Source organism: Heliangelus exortis, chromosome 2, assembly GCF_036169615.1.
Source record: "Heliangelus exortis chromosome 2, bHelExo1.hap1, whole genome shotgun sequence".
Classification (NCBI taxonomy): Eukaryota; Metazoa; Chordata; class Aves; order Apodiformes; family Trochilidae; genus Heliangelus; species Heliangelus exortis.
This window is the reverse complement of record NC_092423.1, coordinates 127,974,518-127,997,176: the sequence shown is the minus strand read 5'-3', so window position 1 is coordinate 127,997,176 and position 22,659 is coordinate 127,974,518. Positions and strand designations below refer to the sequence as shown.

Sequence of the window (22,659 nt, the reverse complement as noted above, 5' to 3'; positions counted from 1 at the left end):
ATTTAATAGAACAAGGATAACTGCAGAATAAACTGCTGGATTTGTGCAACTGAAATCAAGTTGGATGTAAGGAAGTTATTCTACTAAACACATCAAACAGAAATATTTACCTTGACCCTAGGAGATGGTGAGTACAGAACTCCCAGTAATTTCCCACCAAAAAAACAGAGTAGTATCTCTACAGAGGGAGAAATAAAATGACCTGGAACATTCAGGAATATTTTCTTCATAGTACCAAGAAAAGGAATTCACAAAAGCCACACCAGAGAGTGTCCTGACACATGGTGAATATGAACAAACCCAAATTGCAACAACAGCTCTGGGCAACAACAGAGATGAGAGGCCAGGAGGAGATACAGCCAAGCTAAAGCAGAGTGAAAAAGCCTTGAGCTGAGCTGGATAAAAACTGTGTAAGTATTCTCATCCTATGTGGGTAAAACTATCCTCCCACTACCTATAGTCACTTCAACACTCAACCTCAACACTAGGTTAAATAATTTTCATCCTACAGCTCTATATCACCATTTTAAAATTCTACATAAACACTACAAACTAAAACAGGTAAAGCCTTTATTGACAGTTTTCTTGCATTCAAATATATGTGTTCTAGCTCTGAAGCATCATTAGTACTTGCAAGAAGTCTGCTCCTTGCAGTGGAGAGAACTGCTTTGCTGATTTATAAGGCATTTAAGGTAAATGCTTTTGGGTACAAACAAAGCATTTTTTTTTTTAAATCTCTTTTCAGTTAATTGTCAGAACTGTCAGAAGTATCCATTAGAAAAGAATTTGTTCAAGCAGCATTCTAGCATATTGCTGTCATTACAGGAGAGACAAGAAAAATGATTTCAGAGAAGGTCATACAACTTGGCAGACATGTGAAGCACAGATATCAGCCTAATATTCCAAGACAAAACTTAAATACTGCCAGCAAGCTGACAGCTACAGTTCATATGCATCTGCTGTTTCCCAAGAACTGCACGTTAGGGAAGTGTGAAGTTAGACACTTAACAACTCTGTCAAGATATCAAAAAAAAAATCTTCATCACTCTGAAACCATACTTTAAAAACTTTAATATGTTTTTTTCCAAGATTTGATATATAAATGCAATGGTAATAATGTACTCTTCCTTTGTAAGCTTGGATGAAATATATTGAAGTCTGCTTTTTGTACTTTACATAAATAATCATCTAAAGCAACCTAGAAAGGAAGAAAAAAGTTTAGTCTACATGATGCACACAAATAATTGACCATTAAGTTTGAAAAACAATACATGACATCAAATGAGAAATTGCAAAAAGGCTTGACAGTTTGCTTGTTAATATCACTAAGTGGTAACATAACCATCACATTCAAAAGGTAAGGAAAAGACAGGTTTTGTGAAGAGAAGTTTTATCTTTTAATAGATCAAACAGCAAATTACAAACATAGACAAGAGATTAGGTTCTTGGATCGGAATGATGGTCAACAGAAATCTTGAGCTACACTATGTAGTTAATGAAGAAAGGATAAGAAGTGTTGATCAAAACTATGAGGTTCCACTACCAGGCACACATTTGCACATGGCATATGAAGCATTAGTTAATGATGATTAATTTGAAAGTCTACTCTTCAGACAGAAATTAGTCCATTACTTAAAACGTGCATGATATAACACCTACCGTACAGAAAAAAGCAGGGTATGCCTTCACAGGAACTTTCTTACTGAAAGATCTAGCCTGAAAGAAAATGGTGGGAGAAAAAAGCCAAAAAACTAAAAAATGCAAACATATTCAATCAGAAGAATTTAACATTTCAGATTAAACATATCATATTACATATAACAGTTAAAGCCAACAGACTCTTACAAGATTCGTTCCTTTTTATTTCAGCTTCTTGCAACTAATTTTTCATTATAAGCAAGTCAGCACCATCCTTCACTGCACAGGGAGGTGTCCCTGGCCATGCAGGGGGTTGGAACTTGATGATCTTTAAGGTTCCTTCCAATACAAAGCATTCAATGACTCTACGATTCTATGAGTTACACTGAAATGTTATACTGGGAGAGGCTTGCTAAAATTCATATATATTTTGACAACCTTACAGTTTACATAGAATAAAAATCAGCGCTCTTTGTTCCAACAAAGTTCCAAGTTGCATCTGACTTAAAAAATATGGTTTAACACTGTTTTCCCCAGCCAAATAACTCTTCCCAAGAGACAGAAATTATGGAAGACCATAAATGCATTTCTCTGAGTGCATCCTTTTGGTCCAGTGTTCCCATCAGTCCCAGAAGTCCAGTTATACTCCATTTACATTTAAGGTGCTCTGAAAGGATCTCAGTCCCTTAGGCCCTCAGTATCTATGTATAAACAGAGTCTAAACCATGCCTGAATCAAATCTACAATTCAAGCCCATGTACAACTCAAGTAACAACAGAACAGAAGCAAATCTTCCTTTAATGCTTATTCATAAATACAAAATCCCTCATCCTGCCTTTGTGTTACAGGTTAAAAAACCCAACCAACCAATTCCTTTATAAATTCTGATGAGTATGCATGAGTTTCTGTCAGTTTTCCACAGATCTTTCCAGACAACAGACAAAATCAGGCTGAAGGAGGGAAAAGTTCTCAGAGGCAAATTATTTTAAAACTCTGGCATACACAAGCGTGTGTGTACGTGTATATGAGAAAAGGAAAACACTCTTCCCTAATCTGATACTCTACCTTACTATTATTAATAGTGAGATGAAAAAAGAAAGTAACCTTGCTTGACCTTCTTAACCCAGAATGGGTTGCATGCTATCTTCCTTGGTAAATCGAGTCCATAATGATCAAGCATAATTGAGATAAATGCAAACAGCCTAAAGGAGACCTTTTTAAAAAGGAATTGGGGAGGGAGTGCTTAAGCATAAGGGGGGAATACGTAAATGTATTTGCAGGCTTTCAAAAGGATCACTGTGGGACTGACAGAGCACTTCTATGAGGTGCTTTTATTCTATTAAAACACAACTCCAGAACATAACAGCAGCCTTCATTACCTTATTTTGCCCTCTGCTGGTCATCAGTGGCAGTATCAGGTATTGCTGACCACATTTCGCAAACTTTTCTCCCAAGATTACTACAATATGCTTCATGGGGCTGGTAACTGTTACCCTCATTCTCCAAAATATGTGGCTTGTGTAACAAATGCTGAGATGATTGAAACCTCTCTACAGATTTAAACTTTACCCTATCCTGTAATCCTAAGTAAGCCAGAGGGTAGTGGCTGAAATGACCCTCAGGCAAAACAATGTGAATTGACACAGGAGAACAGATGCGTTTAAAGGCAGAAACCCATTACAGTCACCTAAAGTCTTGAAATACCAAGGCAAATGTCAGCAAAAGCCCATTTCATCCATTAGCAGAGAAAGTATCTTTAGCCTTGCATTAACAAAGACCATCTGATTATCGAGCAGGCTAATACCCTATTACCACTGCCAGTTATCGCCAGTTCAAGTGATTTTAACACTCTAGAGATCCTGTCAATTATTCTTCACTGATGATGATGGGGGCTAGAAGCAAGTATTCAGAGGGGTTTTTTTTTAAATTAAGATGATATAACCCATGCATTTAAAAAAAAAAAAAAAAAAAAAAAAAAAAAAAAAAAAAAAGAGGGGGGGGGGGTGTGCCAAGATCAGCATTCAATTGAATAAAATGCCAGTACTGCCCTAATCTAGTTTCCTTTTGCTTACACTTTTCTGTATAGTCTCCAATTACCTGATCCCATTGTGTATTTTCCATAGGACCCTCCCAGTGCATAACATGGGTAGGGCTCTAGGAATGGAGTGGGATGGAAGGAGGGAGGGGTTAAGGTCCTGCCTGTTCTCTTCAGAAGCTGGCTGTGTGTTGGGAGCCAAGGAACACAGACACTAAGAATTACCAAATTATATGAAAGGCTCTGGAGAATTCTCTCCCTGCTTCTATCCCAAAGTTTGCATGCAACCAGTTTATAAACAGCTGGGTAATAAATACACAATGCTGGTTTTCCATGTGTCCCATCCATGATAATGTGGCATTCCAGGGAGAGCACTTGGCATTTTTTGAAAGCCACAAATTAAACCAATGGGTTTCATACACTTGGCATTTTGGGTTGAGAGGTGGGGAATAAAAATAAAAGAGAAATCAAAATATTTCAGCTTGAACAAAGATAGTGGACAGTTCTGACCTTGCATTTTCTTTGTCTCTGTTCCCAGCATCTAAATCGAATTAACAGTTTGCCTGGGCATGTGCCAGCAGACACTGAGATGTGATGTGAAACAACACGAACAGGAATTAATTAAATGCAAATTACAAGTAGTCTGTATTGAAATTAAAGCCCAAGGGTAGATATTTATTAATAAAAAATAAAAAAACATGTAAAACTTGCTAACCACTGACTGAACAAACCACAGATGCCTTATCTTACCTTCAAAAACTTGAAGGAGGGCTCTCCTATCTGTACTGCATAAAATACTGTGATCACAGGTAATGCTGTAATTGAGGATTATACCAATGATGTAACTGCTGAGAGAAACTTGGCATTTCTTTGCTCTGAAGTAGCATCTTTCAGACTACCTTGGCTGGAAGTATTGGGTGCAATACTTAAAATTCATGCATACATGTCCACATGGACATAAGAAACCAGATATTCTTGTAGGTTTTGTTTTCCAGATAAAGGCAGACACAGCACTGCTGACGAAATATTCCTTTGCTTTTGTGTTATGTACCAACAATCAATTCAATGCATAGGTAAAATAAGAACACAGAAGAAAAATAGAAGACTGCAGTTCTTCAGGATTCATTATCCATTGTTTCAAGCAAACTAAGCTTTTCCTAATTCACTTGTCTGAGAGCCAGAAGAAGAAAAAAAAAACAACAACCCAGAACAGAAAGCACCTTTCCCAACATAGTTTTGTGCATGGCTGGTCATGTCAGGCAAAGAATCCCCTCCCTCCCACACACACTAACCAGCAGTTCAGGGCAACATACTCTGCTTTCCTGGCAGCTATTCCTCTGTGCTGTGAAGAACCATATGCAGAAAGGCTTTCTATGGTGCTGACTCCCTGCTGCTGGCACAGAGCTGCATTTATACAAGTCAGCTTGGAGCTTCTCTCACAGTGGTAAGGCTTTTTGGCAGTATTTACATATATGCAACTGAACCTTGCTTTGAGTAAACAGCATCCTGTGCATACAGATAAAAATAATATTCATCCAGAAGATGTCCTAATACTTAAGGGTTTTGTCTGTTTTGTTTTAGTTTTTAATTCATACTCTCTCAGTAATTAAAGGTAAAAAATTTTAAATTATGCATGCACAACACTTTGTGAGGATTATCATCAATTACTGCTATTTAAAGAAATAAAAAGAAGTCTCACATGTTCTAGATGAATATGAGCCTGGCTGGCAATGTCATAAATTACATCTCTCACATTTTTCTCTTGCTTGCCTCTTATGATATCCTCTTGTGAAACTCCATGCTAGACATAGGAAGAAAGATCAAGATGAAAAAAACTCAGTAAGTATCAAATTTCCATTTTATCTTCTCAAAAACCTGTTGCAGCAAGCAAATGACACAAAACTGAATCAACTACATGTTTTACCACTGCCACTCTGTTGCTATTTCCCACCTTTTTTTTCCTTTTCACTCACTTGAAAAAAAAGAAAAAAAAGAGAACAAGGAGAACATTCTGCATAAATTTGATCCTTATAGACTTTGTGGTCAGTTATATAATAAATTCTGGGAATTTAGATCAGTTGAGATGCCACCAGGCTTGAAAAAAACACAAAACAAAACAAAAAAACAACCACAATAAAAGCCAACACACAAAAAAATCCCAAACCTATAAAACCAAACCCACAAAAAATAAGCACCCCAAAACTCACAAAAACAACCCTAACATTCTTTTACTATAGTGACTAATGTAAGACATAATAGGGTATATTCAGAACTGTAGCAGTTGCCTCTTCTTCCTAGCAGGACTCAGGCAGGTAAAAGCTGTACAGAGGCAGGCAGGTGGGCTTCACAGAGAGGCTGCAGTTGAACTCTGCAGTACTTGCCAGAAGCTGAAATGCTTACAAGATGCTCAGTCTGCACAGAAGGGATGCAAGCTGTTTCTACAGTCTCACTGTAAAGCACCTTCCATGGCAAAGAACAACTGTGTATTTCCAGTCTGTGCTTGAAAAGGTAAAAACTTGGAAGACCTCCAAGAAGGTCCCAGTCCCAGAAGGGCTGAACGCAGGGTGCAGCTCCTTTCTGCAGTCTCATAGCCTTGAGCTATATTAGCATCTACATGTTTTGCAACTACCTGAATTATTAAACTTCTCATCAAAACTTTCAATTTAATTGAACTGATATTAAAAAAATATTAACACAGCTGTCTTAAACATCACCATAATGACATAAATTTAAGTCTGAAAAGAACAACATTAACATTTAGAAACAAAGACTGGAGATGAAGAAATAACAGCTGCAATGCCTAGAGATCTAGCCAGAGAACATTAATGAAAAATATTAAGCTTTAATCCTATTTTACCCAAATTGCAAGATCTGCTAAATTCCAGTGTAAGTTAGGCGTACAGTTTAACTTGGAAGACTATACCATCTCCCACACCAATGCATGGAATACATGCTTATAGCTATCAAACAAAACAACTCCAAACCCCCCAAAAAAACTAAAACTACCAGCACATTTATGAAAAGGTAGTAAAGAGAAACCTGAAAAGTTTGCACAGAAGTAGAATTTCTCACAGTGCTTCCTTTTGTGAGTATAAGGAAAACACAAACAAACAAAACACACACAAACAAAACCAAACAAAAACCTAGGCCCCATTCCATTTCTACACACTCATGGAAAGATTCTTGAAAGCTAACATACTATTAGAATTAATAAAATAAAAATTGAAAAATAAACAGAAATCTTAGACTTTGATGAAGTTTACTCATCTCACCTCCCAAAAGATATAAAATCATAACAGCTGCATGTTACTAGGACAAAACAGTAAGAGTTTAAAATAAACAAAAAAGGTGTTCTGTTTCTGACCTGATAAATTAAGATCTCATACTTAGTGTTGGGAGACACTGTCAAAACCACTATATTGGTTCAATTCCAGACAACTTGCTTCTCTTACCAACATACAAATGTCCACAGGAAGAAAGACCTTTTGTCTTTTACTATGGTATGGAGTTGCTCTTAAGCAGGTAACTATGCCTTGTGCTTTCCCAATGTGACTGGCTGCATGATCAGCATGGATGTCCTTCACACCTAAAAATGCAGAAATAGTATGTTTAGAAACATGGTGTCAGGCCTTTTGAGGGTTATAGTCTTCCCTGATGTGTATCACAGTCATATTTAAGGAAAGCTAAGTGCATTGGTCTGTAGTGAGAACCACAAGTCACCAGGTGTCGCCGATAATGAACTGGGAGCTTAGGCCCAGCTGTGCCCACTAATTAGGGCCTGCCCCAGCCGGAAATGGGCGGGGCTGAAGGGCAAATAAAAGGCATGCTCCCAGAAGCAGAAGTAGATGCAGAGAGACACCTGGGAAGAGAGCTCCGGAGAAGAGCCGTGTCCCCGAGAGAAGGGCTCGCCGCAACAATTGGTGGAGAATGCGGGCAACAACAGCAGCAGTGAATGCTGAGGTGAGATAAAGAGCTCTACACAACCACGTTGGTTGCAGGAAGCTCTACAAAGCCAGGCTTAGATGCAGAAGGTGATATAAAGAGCTTCGAATACGCAACCACGTCAGATGGAGCTACTACGATGGTGCGGGACGCTCTATAAAGAGCTCCAAATACGCAACCATGGGAAGAGCTCCACGAGGCTAGGCTTAAATGCTGTAAGCGGTGTGTAGAGCTTGGAGTAGAAGCCCAGCACAGCAAGGTATACAACAGCCCGGAATGGCGAGCCAGGCAGGAGGGAAGCCGAAAAGTGGTAAGAAGAACGAGGCTCGAAAGGCACAGCGAGTTTGCGCGCAGAATTCAAACCCGAGGAATGCTGAAGCAGAGCTCTGAGTGCGCATCAAGTCAGTGCGGTCCTGAAACGGAGCCCCCAGGGACACACGATAAGACTGGTGCGGTGAATGCTCGGAGAAGCCTCTGCATGGCCAGGCATCCCGAGGTAGCGAGTACCAGCGAAAACTGAGCTGGTGTTCTGAGACCTCATCTTCTGCTGACAACAGAGGCTAAAGAGGCGAAAAAGCCGGTAGGAGCCCGAATTTTCCCTCCACATTTCAATCAAAGGCTAAGAAAATTGTAAAATTAAGGAAATGAAAGGCCGTAATATAAGAATAATTGTAAAATTGTAAATGTAAAATTGTAAAATTAAGGAAATGAAAGGCCGTAATATAAGAATAATTGTAAATTATTGAACAAAAAATAATGAAATGTTTAAAAAGTAATGAAATGTTTGAAAAGGCGAAAAATGTTGAAAAATAATGAAATGTTTAAATTAATTGTAAATTATTGTGAATTAATTGTAAATTATTGTGAATTAATTGTAAATTATTGTGAATTAATTGTAAATTGTTGTGAATTAATTGTAAATTGTTGTGAATTAATTGTAAATTGTTGTTTGTTGAAAAATAAACTTCATTTTTTCAATAAAAAGGGGGGAAATGTAGTGAGAACCACAAGTCACCAGGTGTCGCGGATAATGAACTGGGAGCTTAGGCCCAGCTGTGCCCACTAATTAGGGCCTGCCCCAGCCGGAAATGGGCGGGGCTGAAGGGCAAATAAAAGGCATGCTCCCAGAAGCAGAAGTAGATGCAGAGAGACACCTGGAAAGAGAGACGGCAAGAGAGCTCCGGAGAAGAGCCGTGTCCCCGAGAGAAGGGCTCGCCACAACGTTGGTCCGTGACAGAATTGTCCATGCTCATAAATTGCCTTAAGATCTCTCATTGTGCGCAGCAACCTCACTGTTCCGGACTTCAGGAGAGCAGACTTTGACCTCTCCAGGGATCTGCTGGGTAGAATACCATGGGATAAAGCCCTGGAGGGGAGAGGAGCCCAAGGAAGCTGGTCAGTATTCAAGAACCTCCTGCAAGCCCAGGAGTAATGCGTCCCAATAAAAAGGAAGGCAGACAAGAATGCCAGGAGGCCTGTGTGGAAGAACAAGGAGCTCCTGGACAAACTGAGATGTAAAAGGAAAGTATCCAGAGGGTGGAAGTGAGAACAGGTAGCCTGTGAGAAGTACAAAGGAGTTGTCTGAGCACCCAGGGATCAGATTAGGTTTCTATCAGGCAAAAGCCCAGATATAACCAAATCTGGCCAGGGACATCAAGGGTACAGGTAGCTCAGTGATAAAAGGAAGACCAGGAAAAATGTGGGTCCTCTCCAGAAGGAAACAGAAGACCTGGTCACATGAGATATGGAGAAGGCTGAGGTACTCAGCAACTTTCTCACCTTCACCAGCAAAAGCTCTGGCCACACCAGCAAACTTGTAGAAGGCCAAGGCATTGACTGGGAGAAGGAAAGCAGGAAAAGAGCAGGTTTGGGACCATCTAAAGAACATGAAAGCACACAAGTCCATGAGACCTGACAGGATCCATCCATGGCGCCTGAGGGAACTGGAGGATGAAGTTGAAAAGCCACTTTCCATCATAGTTGAAAAGTCATGGCAACCTGGTGAACTTTCCACTGTCTGGAAAAGAGGAATCATAACCTTCATTTTCAAAAAGGGAAAGAAAGGAAGACCCAGGGAACTACAGGCCAGTCAGTCCACAAGATCGTGGAGCAGATCCTTCTGAAGGCTCTGCTGAAGTACATGGAAAATGAGGCAGAAGCTGACGTCTTCACCCAGGCTAAGTCATTCCTGACAAATGTCATGGCCTTTTATAATAGGGTCACTGCATCAGTGGGCTGGAGAACCTGTCCAATGAAAGCAGGCTGAGAGAGTTGGGGCTGCTCAGCCTGGAGAAGTGTAGGCTTTGGGGAGATCTTACAGTGGCCCTCTCGAACCTGAAGGAGCCTACAGGAAAGCTGGGAAGGGACTTATTACAAGGTCACGTAGTGACAGGACAAGGGAGAGTGGTTTTGAACTGGAAGGGGGCAGATTTAGGTTAGACATTAGAAAGAAATTCTTCACTATGAGGGCAGTGAGACATTGGAACAGACATCACAAGGAAACGGTTGATGCCCCCTCCCTGGAAACATCCAAGCCTAGGCTGGATGGTGCTTTGAACACCCTGGTCCAACCGGAGGTGTCCATGGTGTGCCCATGGCAGGAGCTTGGAACTAGATGACTCTTAAGGTGCATTCTAGCTCAAGCCATCCTGTGATTCTGTGATCTCAGAGGTGCAAAGCTGCAGACAAATTCACTGATTTCCACATTCAGGAGCAAAATGCCTCTTAGCATCCTGCAGCTTCTGCAAATGGTATACTTTGCAGAGCAGCACCTCATTTTTATTGGCATATCCCCTCCCAAGATACGAGTAATCAAAAAACTGTATTTCCTGCCAGAAAAATCATTTAAGTTGGGAGATTCCTGACCAGCTTACAGCATGGTTTCATAATTAGCTGCAGCTGATCCAGCAGTGTACTGAGGCCACAGAAAATGGTCCTGTGTTTCTCCCCTGCACCCGTATTTCTGCCATTCCCTGATGCTGTCATGGGCAATGAGGCAGTAGCACAGCAAACTGAACTGGATCACCAAAATGTTGGAAAAATAACTTCCATAACTGCAAGGTCCCACAGCTGTGACAAGTGAACGAAGAAGGAGATGAGTGAGGTAGAGCAGCACCACTGATCTTCACAGAAAGACTGTACAAGTTTGGCTTAGACTCATGAGAAAGCCAAATTGTTTTCACAGGACTGACCATGGATAAAATGGAAGTTTAGAAGAAAAATGGAAATTAAAATTCACAAAAGCTCTAACAGAAGCAGCATTGTACAAAGAAAGAAATGAGTATACAAGAATTGCAGACCAATGAACCTAATGATACTGTGCATACCAGATTCACTGGCAAAGTCTGCCTGCATGGGTCTCAGAAGACTTTGTGATACAGTGGTTACAGGCAGATTACATGGACTTAATCTGGAAATGGCAGCAGAAATCAGTGTGGCTCAGAGGAAGCAATGGACATAACTCACTGATACTGACAGGCTTTACACATAAAAAAAAAAAAAAAAAAAAAAAAAGCAGACAAAACAACTCAAAGAGTTAGAGCTAGCAATGAATCACACTCAAGCTGGGAATATACCCCAAAAGTGAAGTTCTGAAAAGGTTTAATAACATTATTAAGTAGACTCCTGACTAGGCAATGAAATCAGAGTACAGTATTAATAATTCTAAATTACAGAAGCTGGAAGTACCAAGGCTTTGGTTGACAAGATTACCAGTCAAAATGAGCTTGACAAAAGAAGTAACCTGAAATCAGTAAGAATAAAGCAGCACTACACCAGAAAAACCACACACAAACTACAGACAGATCAGGAATAAAGGAGCTGAAAAGCAAATGGAATTTATCTCACACAACCTGTAATGAAACCAGGTCTATCTGATCTAGAAAATACTGCTGATGGGAAACACCAAGAAAAGGGCATGTTCGATTAATTTCTCCATTTGTGGAGAAATTACAGTACTGTTTAACATATAGTAAAGATCTTTGCTTAGATATTTTGTTAGATTGGTATATTTAAGAGAAGTTAAACATGACAATAGGGGACTCAGAAAATTCTAAGCCCCCAGTAAGAGATTTCCAAGAAAAGAATCATCTGACTTGTAATCAGGAGTGATCCAAGCATGACTGAATTCCTTCAGGATCAGAGACATTTCTAAGAATGGAAGATATTAGTACTTCTCATACACCTACATTTCTACAATCAATTCTACAAGTTCATAAAGACACCTGCAATATTTCACTGATTTCCTGTTGAAGGAAGTAAACACCAGATGCTAGAGAGAAAGGTGCTTCATTTCTTTGTAAGAAGAATCTGCTCAATATTATCTTTTTTTCTTCTTAAGCTATTTTAACCTCAGCATTTGCCTTCCATCAGACTACTCCAATATGCAGGATGAAAACTTTGCTACTACAATACTACTAAATAAAAACAATGCTCAGCCTTCTTTTATATCCGAGCTTCCATAATGTAACAAACACCTAAAAAAAGTCACCCTTTTCTTCACTGCAAACGAACAGTTCTTTTCTAATCTGTGACTCTTCTATGTATAATGATGCAGCTACTAGCTCCTCACCACAAGCATATCATCATCTTTGCCACACTTTTTCTAGTTATTTGATTATTGATAGTTAACCTACTTTTAGGAAGAGGAGGTGATTCAGATCCAAATTTACAACACCACCATGGGAAGTTTCTCAGTTGGGGTCAGCAGTTTCAAGATAACCAATGCACTGCAGCACAGAACAACAGCTGCAGAATAACTACAGCAATTTGAGTTTCAACACGTGGGGCAGAACATGTGTGGAACGTGTGTCAGGAAATGTGGTGGACAGATGAATTTATCACACTCTAAAAGAAGCAAGAAAAAAGAAAACAAAGAATGGAGCTGTAGGAAACAGGACTTCAGTGAGCCTTCCACTGAACAGCTTATAAGGAAAGTATGTAGTTCTAAGACAGGTGCAGTAAGATTCCAGATTTATGGTTGAGCATTCAAAAGGTATCTGAAGAGTTACCTAAGACAACTTCTACTGAAACTGAACTGCAGTGGGAAGAGTGGGCTTTTTGAAACATGAGTAAATATTGCACCTGACTAAGGAGTCACCAACAAAATCTAGGAAGGAAAAACCACGTACCCAGCATTTCCAAGGTGAGGTACAAGAGAGCACTCTGAGTGTTCTCAGCATACGTTTCAAGCTCTTGGATGTTACGGTATGCTTTATCATCCAAATTCTTCTCCTGTAATACAAACACAGAACTTCAGGAGAACGTAAATATAATTGCTTTTTGTATAAATTTATTACTGCATTCATGTCATCCTAATCCAATATTAGGGGGAAAAAAGGACAAAATTAGGAGATAGAAAGCATAAACTCTGACATATGTAGTCATTAAAGCTTACAGAAAGTCTGACATAACCAAATACTTACATGCAGCTGCAGCCAAGTGTGGCTACTGGGGCAAATACAACCTCTTGTAATAATAAGAAATTAGAACTTTTCAGAAAAAGAGATGCAGCCAAAACAAAAGATCATACAGTGTTCTTACACTACTGGGTTGCCAATTTCAATACTTCATTTGCATCTGAAGCACAGATAAATGAAGATAAATAGGAATATACTTTTTAAAGCATCCATCAAAAAAAAGCAATTAAATACAGAAGTTCCAAACTCCTTTGCAAATACACCCCAAAATGTAACATCCTCCATCATTCTTCCTGTCCTAGTGGCTTTTATGGTTAAAACATACCAGTCTTAAGGTTAAAAAAAATCTCTGAAGTATTCCATAGTAATTACACTTTGCGAGTAACTGACCATCAGTTTTCCCATGGTATAATTTCATGAGACACTAACTTTAGCAGCAAAGCTAGCTTAAGAAATTCCTCCTCCTTACCAGTGAAATTCTTCCTCTTGATTTTTTTCTCCATAAAAAGGTGTATATTTAAAAATTCGTGTGATTTGAATGTGCCAATTTACTGCACTGCTTAGGAAAAACTCCAGAGCCATAAGGAGAAGCAGCAAAGTATGGCAATAAGGTTCAAACGGATGATCTAATTTTTGAGATTTTCATTTCCATAACTCATCACAAGTGAAAGCTATTTAGAGACAAAGTTGATAATGGTAAAAAGAGAGGTCAGGAGGAATAGGATGGTATCAGTGATGCAGCTCTGTGCAACTTTTTGCAATATGGAAGATGTCCTTTCTCTTGGGGCAACACTGGAATGGGACAAAAAGAGACCATAAACAAGTTTCTCTTTTTGCACATCTTAATTTCCATTTCTATTAAAATGTAGTTTTCCATAATTCTTAACAGTTGCATGTGGAGACATTACTACTTAATGCCATGGGATGGAATGTCACAGAATCATACAAAATTGTCACAGTTGGAAAAGACTCTAAGACTACCATGTCCAACCATCAACATCCCCCCTGCCCCGAGTAAAATAAGTAAAATATATTTATCAATATTTGTATCACCATGGCCACTACAGCATGTCCTAAAGTGCCTCATCTACACAGTTTTTAAATACTCCCAGGGATGGTGATTCCATCACCTCCCTGGGCAGACCATTCCAATGCCTAATTAATCTCTCAGGAAAGAAATACTTCCTAATCTCTAGTCTAAATGTCCTCTGGTGCAACCTCAGGCCACTTCTTCTAATCCTATCATTATTCACCTGAGAGGAAGTCCCTCACTTACATAGAGAAAGGTACCTAAGTGTAACTCCCAACAGGTAACCTCTAGGAGTTATCACCTCAAAGCAGGAAGAGAGACAAGTAACAGAAAACACAAGCACAGATACACTGGTTAACAGAGCAGGGAACAAAAAGTATGTAGATTCACAAACTACATTTATTTTGAAGCAAAGGCAAACACAGGATTTTATTAGCTGTTTTGACCATAAAAAGCATAAGTTATGAGAAGGGACACGAAGGAAGATTTAGAAGGAAATATGGCCAAACCATTTTAAAGATAAATACTACTGTCTGGAAAAGATGAATTACTTAAGATTTGTTGTACATAAACACATAAAAATAAGTGAAAAAACCCAAATATGACTAAACCAGAATCAGAGTTTGAATGGTCAATACTTACCCTTTCATCTATGATCTTCATGAACCACATTTTAGTCAAGTTATGCCTCTTGACAGCCTGAAATTATCAAATAAAACGTACATATTAATGTATATAAAGTGATGGTAGTACTGCATTCTGAAGGCTGAAATACATTTTAACTAATCCTTTTCTAACAAGAATTGTATTCACTGGCTTAAATCAAAGTGTTATGTCAGTGGAAAATGGGAATCCTCTTCAAATACAAACATCTTCAAATGGCATTTCTTACAAGTTGTTGCACACGAAAGAATGAAATATTGGACATAAAGCCAGTTAACTAAAAGCAATTGTTTCTAATTTTCAAAAGTAATTTATTCTTTCCTGGAATCATACATGCACAAATATTTGTAGATAACTGCAGGTTTCCAAAGAGAACAGTTTCCTTCACTCAAGCAATAAAAAAACTCCTGTACATTTTCAAGAAAATGTCAGTTCAACATAGAATCATAGAATCATAGAATAGGCTGGGTTGGAAGGGACCTCAGAAATCATCGAGTCCAACCCTTGAACAACTACCACCACAGTCACTAGACCATGGCACTGAGTGCCATATCGAGTCGCTTTTTAAATGTCTCCAGGGACGAAGAGTCCACCACCTCCCCAGGCAGCCCGTTCCTATGTCTGATCACCCTTTCCGTGAAAAAATTCTTTCTAATATCCAATCTGAACTTCCCCCGGCACAATTTAAGACCGTGCCCTCTTGTCTTACTGAGAGTTGCCTGGGAAAAGAGACCAACCCCCGCCTGGCTCCATCCTCCTTTCAGGGAGTTGTAGAGAGCAATGAGGTCTCCCCTGAGCCTCCTCTTCTCCAGGCTGAACAGCCCCAGCTCCCTCAGCCTCTCCTCATAGGATCTGTGCTCGAGTCCCTTCACCAGCCTGGTTGCCCTCCTTTGGACCTGTTCGAGGACCTCAATATCCTTCTTGAACTGAGAGGCCCAGAACTGAACGCAGTACTCAAGGTGTGGCCTCACCAGCGCTGAGTACAGGGGCAGAATCACCTCCTTGGACCTGCTGGTGACGCTGTTTCTGATACAGGCCATATCAAAATGCATTGTAAAGACAGCATCAAAAAGTAATATATTATATATTATGGGTTCATTTCAAAAAGTATCCCACAGCATCTCAAAATACCACATTCCTCTTTTGGCTCTTATCTTCCCCATACGACTTCATTTTATCAACTTGCCTTCAATATTTTTTCTTACATGCACTGAATTTTGCAGACCACATTGTCAGAAAGGCTACAATCACACATATAAGTATTTATAAACAAAAGTTATGGAGTATATTTCTCACAATCTTAGCTTTTATAGCTCACTTTCAACTTCTTTACATCCATTCCATTTATAAGTATTTTTTCAAGGTTCGACAAGGCTAGATCTTCCTGATTCAGTAAAATCTGCAAAGGCAAATTTTAAGTTACAGATACCAGTTTTGCTTCTCATTTGTTTATCTTGAGTTTAATTTTGCAAATCAAATCCTTGAAATAGTCACAGGTCAACACTTACAGTACTGAACTGAGTTCTGCTAAATTATCCGATTTGTACATTACATCCATTTTGAGGAACTCTCATTCAAACACAAAGGTCCTCATTTTTTTAAATTTTGGAAATTGGCTTCTCCCACATAAATGGAGAATTAGGCTTCACTTTTCATTGCTCAAAATGGGAGAGATAAGGAAGAACAATTATCATACAGTTCCCATATAAATGTATAGAGGTCACTGAGAGTAGAGCAATTCACAATTCTATTATGTAATATAAATATAATACTGTTAAAGGCTATTTATATACTTGACTAATGTATAAAACTTTTGGAATCCAAACATGGGTATTCTGGGATATATAAAATTTCAGGAACACATTTAACATGATAAATTAATATTTATTCTAGAAAACCAAAACTGTCTTCATACAAACTCAACAGCAAGAAAAAGAGTATACATAACATATGCTGTGCAAAAGACATGCTAATTCTGTTAATAGCTCTGCAATATTTCTGAGTTTGGGTTACTTTCAAATCCTTTTTTCTAAGAATTGCTATTACATTTATGAACATTTTAAAAACCATGTTCTTCAAATAGGTCATTCTTGGGGCATTTGCTGAAATGTAGAAATATAAATACATCTTGAGGGCAAAGAGCAACACATCAAGTTGGACTGTGAGCTTGCTGATTGAGAGAGTAGCTTGTATGAGTCTACATTTTTAATTTCTGCTGAAAAGAACACTGATAATACCTTGATGTTTTCATTACTGCTGAGCAGTGCTTAAGCAGTGTCAATGCCTTTTCTGCTCTTACCAATGCCCTGCCAGCAAGCAGGCTGGAGGTGAAAACATCAGGAGGGAACAGAGCTGGGACAGCTCACCCCAGCTGACCAAAAGGATATTCCACACCATATGATGTGATGCTCAGCAATAAAACTAAGGGGGGAGGTTGGCAAGACAGATCACTGTGCTCAGGAACTGGTTGGGCACTGGTTGGTTGGTGGCAAGCAACTGTTTTAATTTGCATTACTTGTCTTTCTTGCTTTTTCTTTTTCACTTTTTCCCCTCTTTTCCTTACAACTGTTATAGTTATTTATTTTTAATTATTAAACTGCTTTTCTCTCAACCGCCAGTTTTTTACCTTTCCAATTCTCTCTCTCATCCCACCAAGGGGTGGGTTGGGGGTGGAGAGTGAGTGAGTGGCTGTGTAGTGCTTATTTACCAGCTAGGGTTAAACCATTACAACGTTTGGGGTTTTACTCTTCTGCTAATATACGTTTCCAGCCTATATCAATATACACACAAGCCTGAAATTAAAAGCAGTCAAAAGAATATATATAATCATACCCAAAAATTAACTTGTACCAAACCAACTCAGTCAGGTAATTAAATGATTGTATATCTTGAGAAACAAAAATAAGTTCAGCTGCAACTAAAGCAAGTTAAAGGAGACAAAAGCATTTTGGGAGAAAACACTATTGTTCCTTGGAGGTTTGCCCTATGCTGAAAGAGAGACAGAAAGCAGGAAATAAAAAGTAAAGGCACAGACAGATTGACATGCAATACAACCAGCTATGTTTTTTAATGTCTGCATTAAAATATGACCCTAGGTGCATCCTCAACTCCCATAACCAGGATTACAGCATTTGCAAGTCTTCATTCTAACTCCATAACTACTTTGCAGTGGCTAAAGTGTACCCACTGTATCTGAGCTGGAGACACCCATGATTAGCTCTGGTTCTCCTCTGGAAAAGACTGTAACAGGTGTTTTTCTTTTCTTTTACTTCTTGGTTTGCCTATGCTTTCTCTTAGTTAAACAAACTGTATCTTGCTTAAATCCCAGATTTAGTCCAAGCATGAGTGTTGACAGATAGGAACAAATATTCACTTATGCTTTATTTCATATTTGAAGAAGAGTCAGTGAGACAACACAGTTTCAGCACTGCTAAAAATCACTGAAAGAGGATTTGGAAGAGACTTATTTTTGTGGTCTCAGAGGCAGAGCAGAGTGGATGTGAAGGCAACACGGCAACAAGTGAAATGCTCTAGGAACTGCATTGTTCTAACCCAGTATTACAGCAAGTGTCCTGCTTTTCCCAAGATTTTAACAGAAATGATGCAGATGAGTACTTGTGTGAAGACTCCACATTCCTCTTCCTGGTTTTCAGCAATCTATAAATCTACCTACCTATGGGACCTATGTTAACTGTATTCAGCTATTGAGATCTAGACAAACTGCAGCTTTTCTTGCCCAGGAGCTCAGAGATCTTTAAATGCAAGTTTTGATCTTATATATTACAGGCCTTCTAGTAGATGCTGGTTCGGAAAGTTGTAAGACCTGCTGTGGCCTGTGGTCCTAGGATGACCAAAAAGCAATGTATGGAATTTTCATCCCCAAAGAAATTAAAAATTCAACTCAATGTGGCCCTGACAACCTCATCTAATTTTACAGAATCACAGAATTGTTCTAGTTGGAAAAGACCTTTAAGGTCATTGAGTCCAACCATTAACCAAATTCTACTGAGTCCAGTGCTAAACCATATTTCTAAGCACTAACTTCAATTTTCTTTGAGTGGCAAGCTGAAATAAATCACAAAAAGTGACCTCTACCAAATAAAGTATCCTGTGGTTCTGCATAAGCATTAAGGAGAAATCCATTTACACTGCTGTCAGATCTCCAGTCACCCATCAGACATATCAATAACAGTCCTAACAAACAAACAAAATTGCAAGAGAGCCTGTTTCTTTGATCATGATCAGCAGAAGACCAGATCTGTTGGTGTACTTTGTGTGTGATGTTCTAGTACCTGCAGAACTCGGGCATCTTGCTAAAAGTAAACACTCAAGTTCAGAAGTACATTCTCTGTCACTCACTGCACTGTTAAATTCACAAGCACATTCCCTGTTACTCAATGTACAGAAAAGGATCTGTGCAAAGTGCAATACATCAACAGAAGCCATCAAACAACCCTTGATGAGAGAAGACTGTATGAAGATTCTTCCTATTACCCAGCAACTGGCAATGAAGGTCTCAGGCTCTTCCTCACAGCAGATTTGCTAATTCAACCTCTGTGCTTAGTCTCATGTCTTTTTGTGTAACTTAGTATCTTCAAGCAGGACTGGCACTGACACAGGAAAGTATACGTAAGCACTTCAGCTGCAATCAGCTTACAGCTTACCAGAATTCACTCTGCCCTTCACCTAAACGTAAGAAAAAGAAAAGCAGATGGTTCACTGAAGGCTGATCCTCCAAGTAGGTCCTACCTAAATATTCTCTTCCAACTCTGCTCTTTGTCTTTAGGCAACTTAAAACATCACACAAAAACACAATTTACATTACCTGTTTTATACAAATTAATACTGTTAACTATTCAACCTAGCACACACAAAACAATGGCATTTCCCACAATAGTATTTTAGTTCAGTGAGTTTTAGGACAATAATGGTGCATTTTACCCTCCACAGTTCTGTAGCAACTGGATGATGTGGTGGGTTATCGCAGTACATAGCTTCCACAGCCTCCCTCCAGAACTGCATTCGCATCAAACCTGTAGTCTTCTGAGTTACAGAGTCTTTGACCTGGAAAGGACACATCTGGAGTGAAATTCAGTGTCTTTAAGGCATGTGGTCTATCTAAACTGAAAAGACAGACACAGGACATAGCCAAGCTCAGCAGGGAAAAGTGCTCAGTTCTCAACTTACATTTATTCGTTATAAACCGTACAAACACTACAGAGAGTAAAAAAAATACCTGCAACACAACCTGACTTTGAAACCCATACGGATTAAATCCTGGGTGAGGATCCTCACTTTGGGTTTCTTTCCAGAAGGAAAAGAAACAGGGGCAATAGCAGCAAGGGCAGACAATGCCACAAGTTGCCAGAAGTACAGAAACCTATCTGGGATTTTGCTTGGCCATCACATTTCCTGGATCCATCTTTCCTGGTTGCACTGGCAGTTTCTGGCCACTTAGCAGAGGAGGGAGAATGCAACTGCTCCCCTCACACAACTCTCCTAATTACTAACTTCCCTCTCACAGTCTTTTCATCACCTAACTTCTGCCAACAAAGACCTGATTATATCACCCAAGTTTTTGACAGACCTTCTACAGACATGACTTAGCTGCACTTTATGAATTCAGCTGCTACATTTGAAGCCAGGACATAGATGCAATCACGTAACAGTATCAAGGGCCAGAGACTGTGATTATTTAATTTTAAAACACTAAACAAAGAGGAAAGTCAGAAAAACTATGTACAAAAAATAAATTGGAGGAAGATGGTTAGTTTCCAAAAGCCACGCAAAACTAGAGGTTTATATTGTTCTATGTATTCATTGCCCTTTATAGTACCATATGTTAACCTCAGCAAAACAACACCTACTAGTGTAATTTTGATTGAAACAGTTATTTTACATTTCCAAAGTTCACAAATATCTTTTAATACCTGCCTGAGCCAGCTCCACATTGAAGGCTCTCAAGGCAAAAGCAGAGCTTCGAGATTCTGCAGGCAACAGCAAAGAACACAGAAACCCTTCATAGTCACGCTTTCTGTAAAAGGATGAAAAAATACATGTATTACTTACAGCTTTATGTAACTCGGGTGTGCTACTGCCTAGTGCTGAACTCCTAGAATAGTAGTGGCAAGTTCTAGTTCAAAATTCACTTTGCAAAAAGTAGCAGATTTTAAGCTTATTTTGAAACAAGGCAAACTCCGAGAAAGGTGAAATCTCAGTGCATTTCTCAAATCCAGGTCTCAAGACAGGTGGCTGAAGGCATGGCCCAAGGCTACAGCACAACTGCAAACAGAATCCACATTGTCCAACTTCCAGACTTCTATTCCAAACATGAAACCATATGGCTTCAAGACTGTGCTTTGCAGCCTGGCAGAAGAGCATTTGCTTAACCAGTAAACTTTTTGTTTATTGGCAACTACGTATTGAAACCGTAAAAGGTTCGGATCTTGGCAGTTTTGCTGCAGGTAACTTGCTGCCAATCTAGTGATATACCTTCGCTCGGCCACTTGGGTGCGCCATTAAATTAAAACCAATCAGTGCAGAGTCCTAACTAGCGAAATCATTCCTAACTGTAGCTAACAAAAACACTGAGTCACCTCTGAAACGCTGAATTGCTCGTTCTGAACATTTTTGTGTATTTTCTGATAAGCCTGGAACTTGATTCTTCATTAGAACCAGAGCAGCAGTGCCCATTGAGAGTAGGAAAGCAAGGAAAACACAATTACCAATTTTTATGAAGTCTGCTGTTCTTGTATGTACTCGTATTTCCTTTGAGTGTGAGCTTTGAATAGCAAAGCCACACTAAACCCGAGGGTTATTAGGGTTGCTTCTTTTAGCATCAAGCAAAAAGTAAATGAAATTTAAGTTCTTATCCCTACAAAACACAACAGCTAATAACTAGCAAATACTTACAGTTTTCACAAGTTGTGAAAATTTTTTTTTAGAGCTTGATGCAAATGCAGAAGCATCCCCAAAAGTTGCATTTGTGAATTTCAGCAGGCTGTAAAGGTCACCTTCATATTAAAGAGATGCATCAAACCTCCCTCGATTAAGACACTTTCTGAAAAGCATTACTAACTCATAACCTAACATCTTTTTTTAAAAGCTGGTCAGACAGAGCTACAAGATTTACAGTCACATTTTCTTTGTTCCACTCCAGCAGTTTGCCTGGGTTATCAAAAACCACCTCTACTTCCAGAAAGGAAACAAAGAAACACATTACATAAAGTAAAAAGCAGCACAATAGAGAGATTTGTCTTTCCTCTAACAAAGGTGTTGGCATGATGGTTTGGGGTTTGGTTTTCATTGGCTTGGGGTTTGGGGGTTTTTTGGGGTTTTTTTGGTTGGTTTTGGGGTTGTTGTTTTTGTTTTGGGATGTTTGTGGGTTTTTTTTTTCCCAATTACTCTAAGCATAAAAATTAAGTGTAGTGAAAAATGTTCTAGAAATAAAATTAGAAAGAAATCTAAACTTTAATGCTGACAAGTGCACCCTTGGACATGACAGTAGAAAAGCAAATCAGTTAAGCTTCAACCTGTAAAATAAAATTGATGTTGTTATAGATTATGTTCCACTCCAGTTCTGTATATTAGCACAAGGAATAAAGAAAGGAGGGCATGACCTTAAGTCTGTTATTGTGTGTTTTTCAGTTTTCCTCTCAAATATGTAATGCTTACATATGCGACAGAGATGGAAGAAAAGTTGGTTATGACCATTAATGGATCTTCAGTACAATGAAAAATTTTAAGTCTTAAAATTAATTTCTTCCATTTTACAAAACTCCATTAAGTCACAAGCTTATCTTCCAGAGCAGACATTATAAACAGCATGAGACAGAAAACATACCCGCTAGGAGATATTTTTAATCAAATAACTTAAATCTATTTATTAATAAGAGATATTTCACACAAAGGAAAACACAAGAGAAAGGTCATCT

At 38.9% G+C, this 22,659-nt stretch overlaps 1 protein-coding gene across 5 annotated transcripts in view; it reads right to left on the bottom strand.

Annotated features, from left to right (window-relative positions):
- Positions 1-1,054: 1,054 nt before the first annotated feature.
- The window catches only part of NDUFAF6 (NADH:ubiquinone oxidoreductase complex assembly factor 6), a 23,561-nt gene continuing 1,956 nt past the window's right edge, over positions 1,055-22,659 (bottom strand). For 2 of the 5 annotated variants that reach the window (XM_071737982.1, XM_071737980.1), the window contains exons 2-9: positions 20,656-20,759; positions 19,667-19,789; positions 14,705-14,761; positions 12,745-12,847; positions 7,126-7,259; positions 5,373-5,474; positions 1,660-1,716; positions 1,055-1,198 (exon numbers count right to left, since the gene is read on the bottom strand). In XM_071737982.1, the coding sequence (XP_071594083.1) occupies positions 1,070-1,198; positions 1,660-1,716; positions 5,373-5,474; positions 7,126-7,259; positions 12,745-12,847; positions 14,705-14,761; positions 19,667-19,789; positions 20,656-20,676 (726 nt within the window). In that variant the 5' untranslated portion in view covers positions 20,677-20,759 and the 3' untranslated portion in view covers positions 1,055-1,069. Of the gene's footprint in view, positions 1,199-1,659; positions 1,717-5,372; positions 5,475-7,125; positions 7,260-12,744; positions 12,848-14,704; positions 14,762-19,219; positions 19,628-19,666; positions 19,849-20,655; positions 20,760-22,659 lie in introns of those variants that run through there. The other 3 variants (XM_071737985.1, XM_071737983.1, XM_071737984.1) reach the window with 3 other exon arrangements.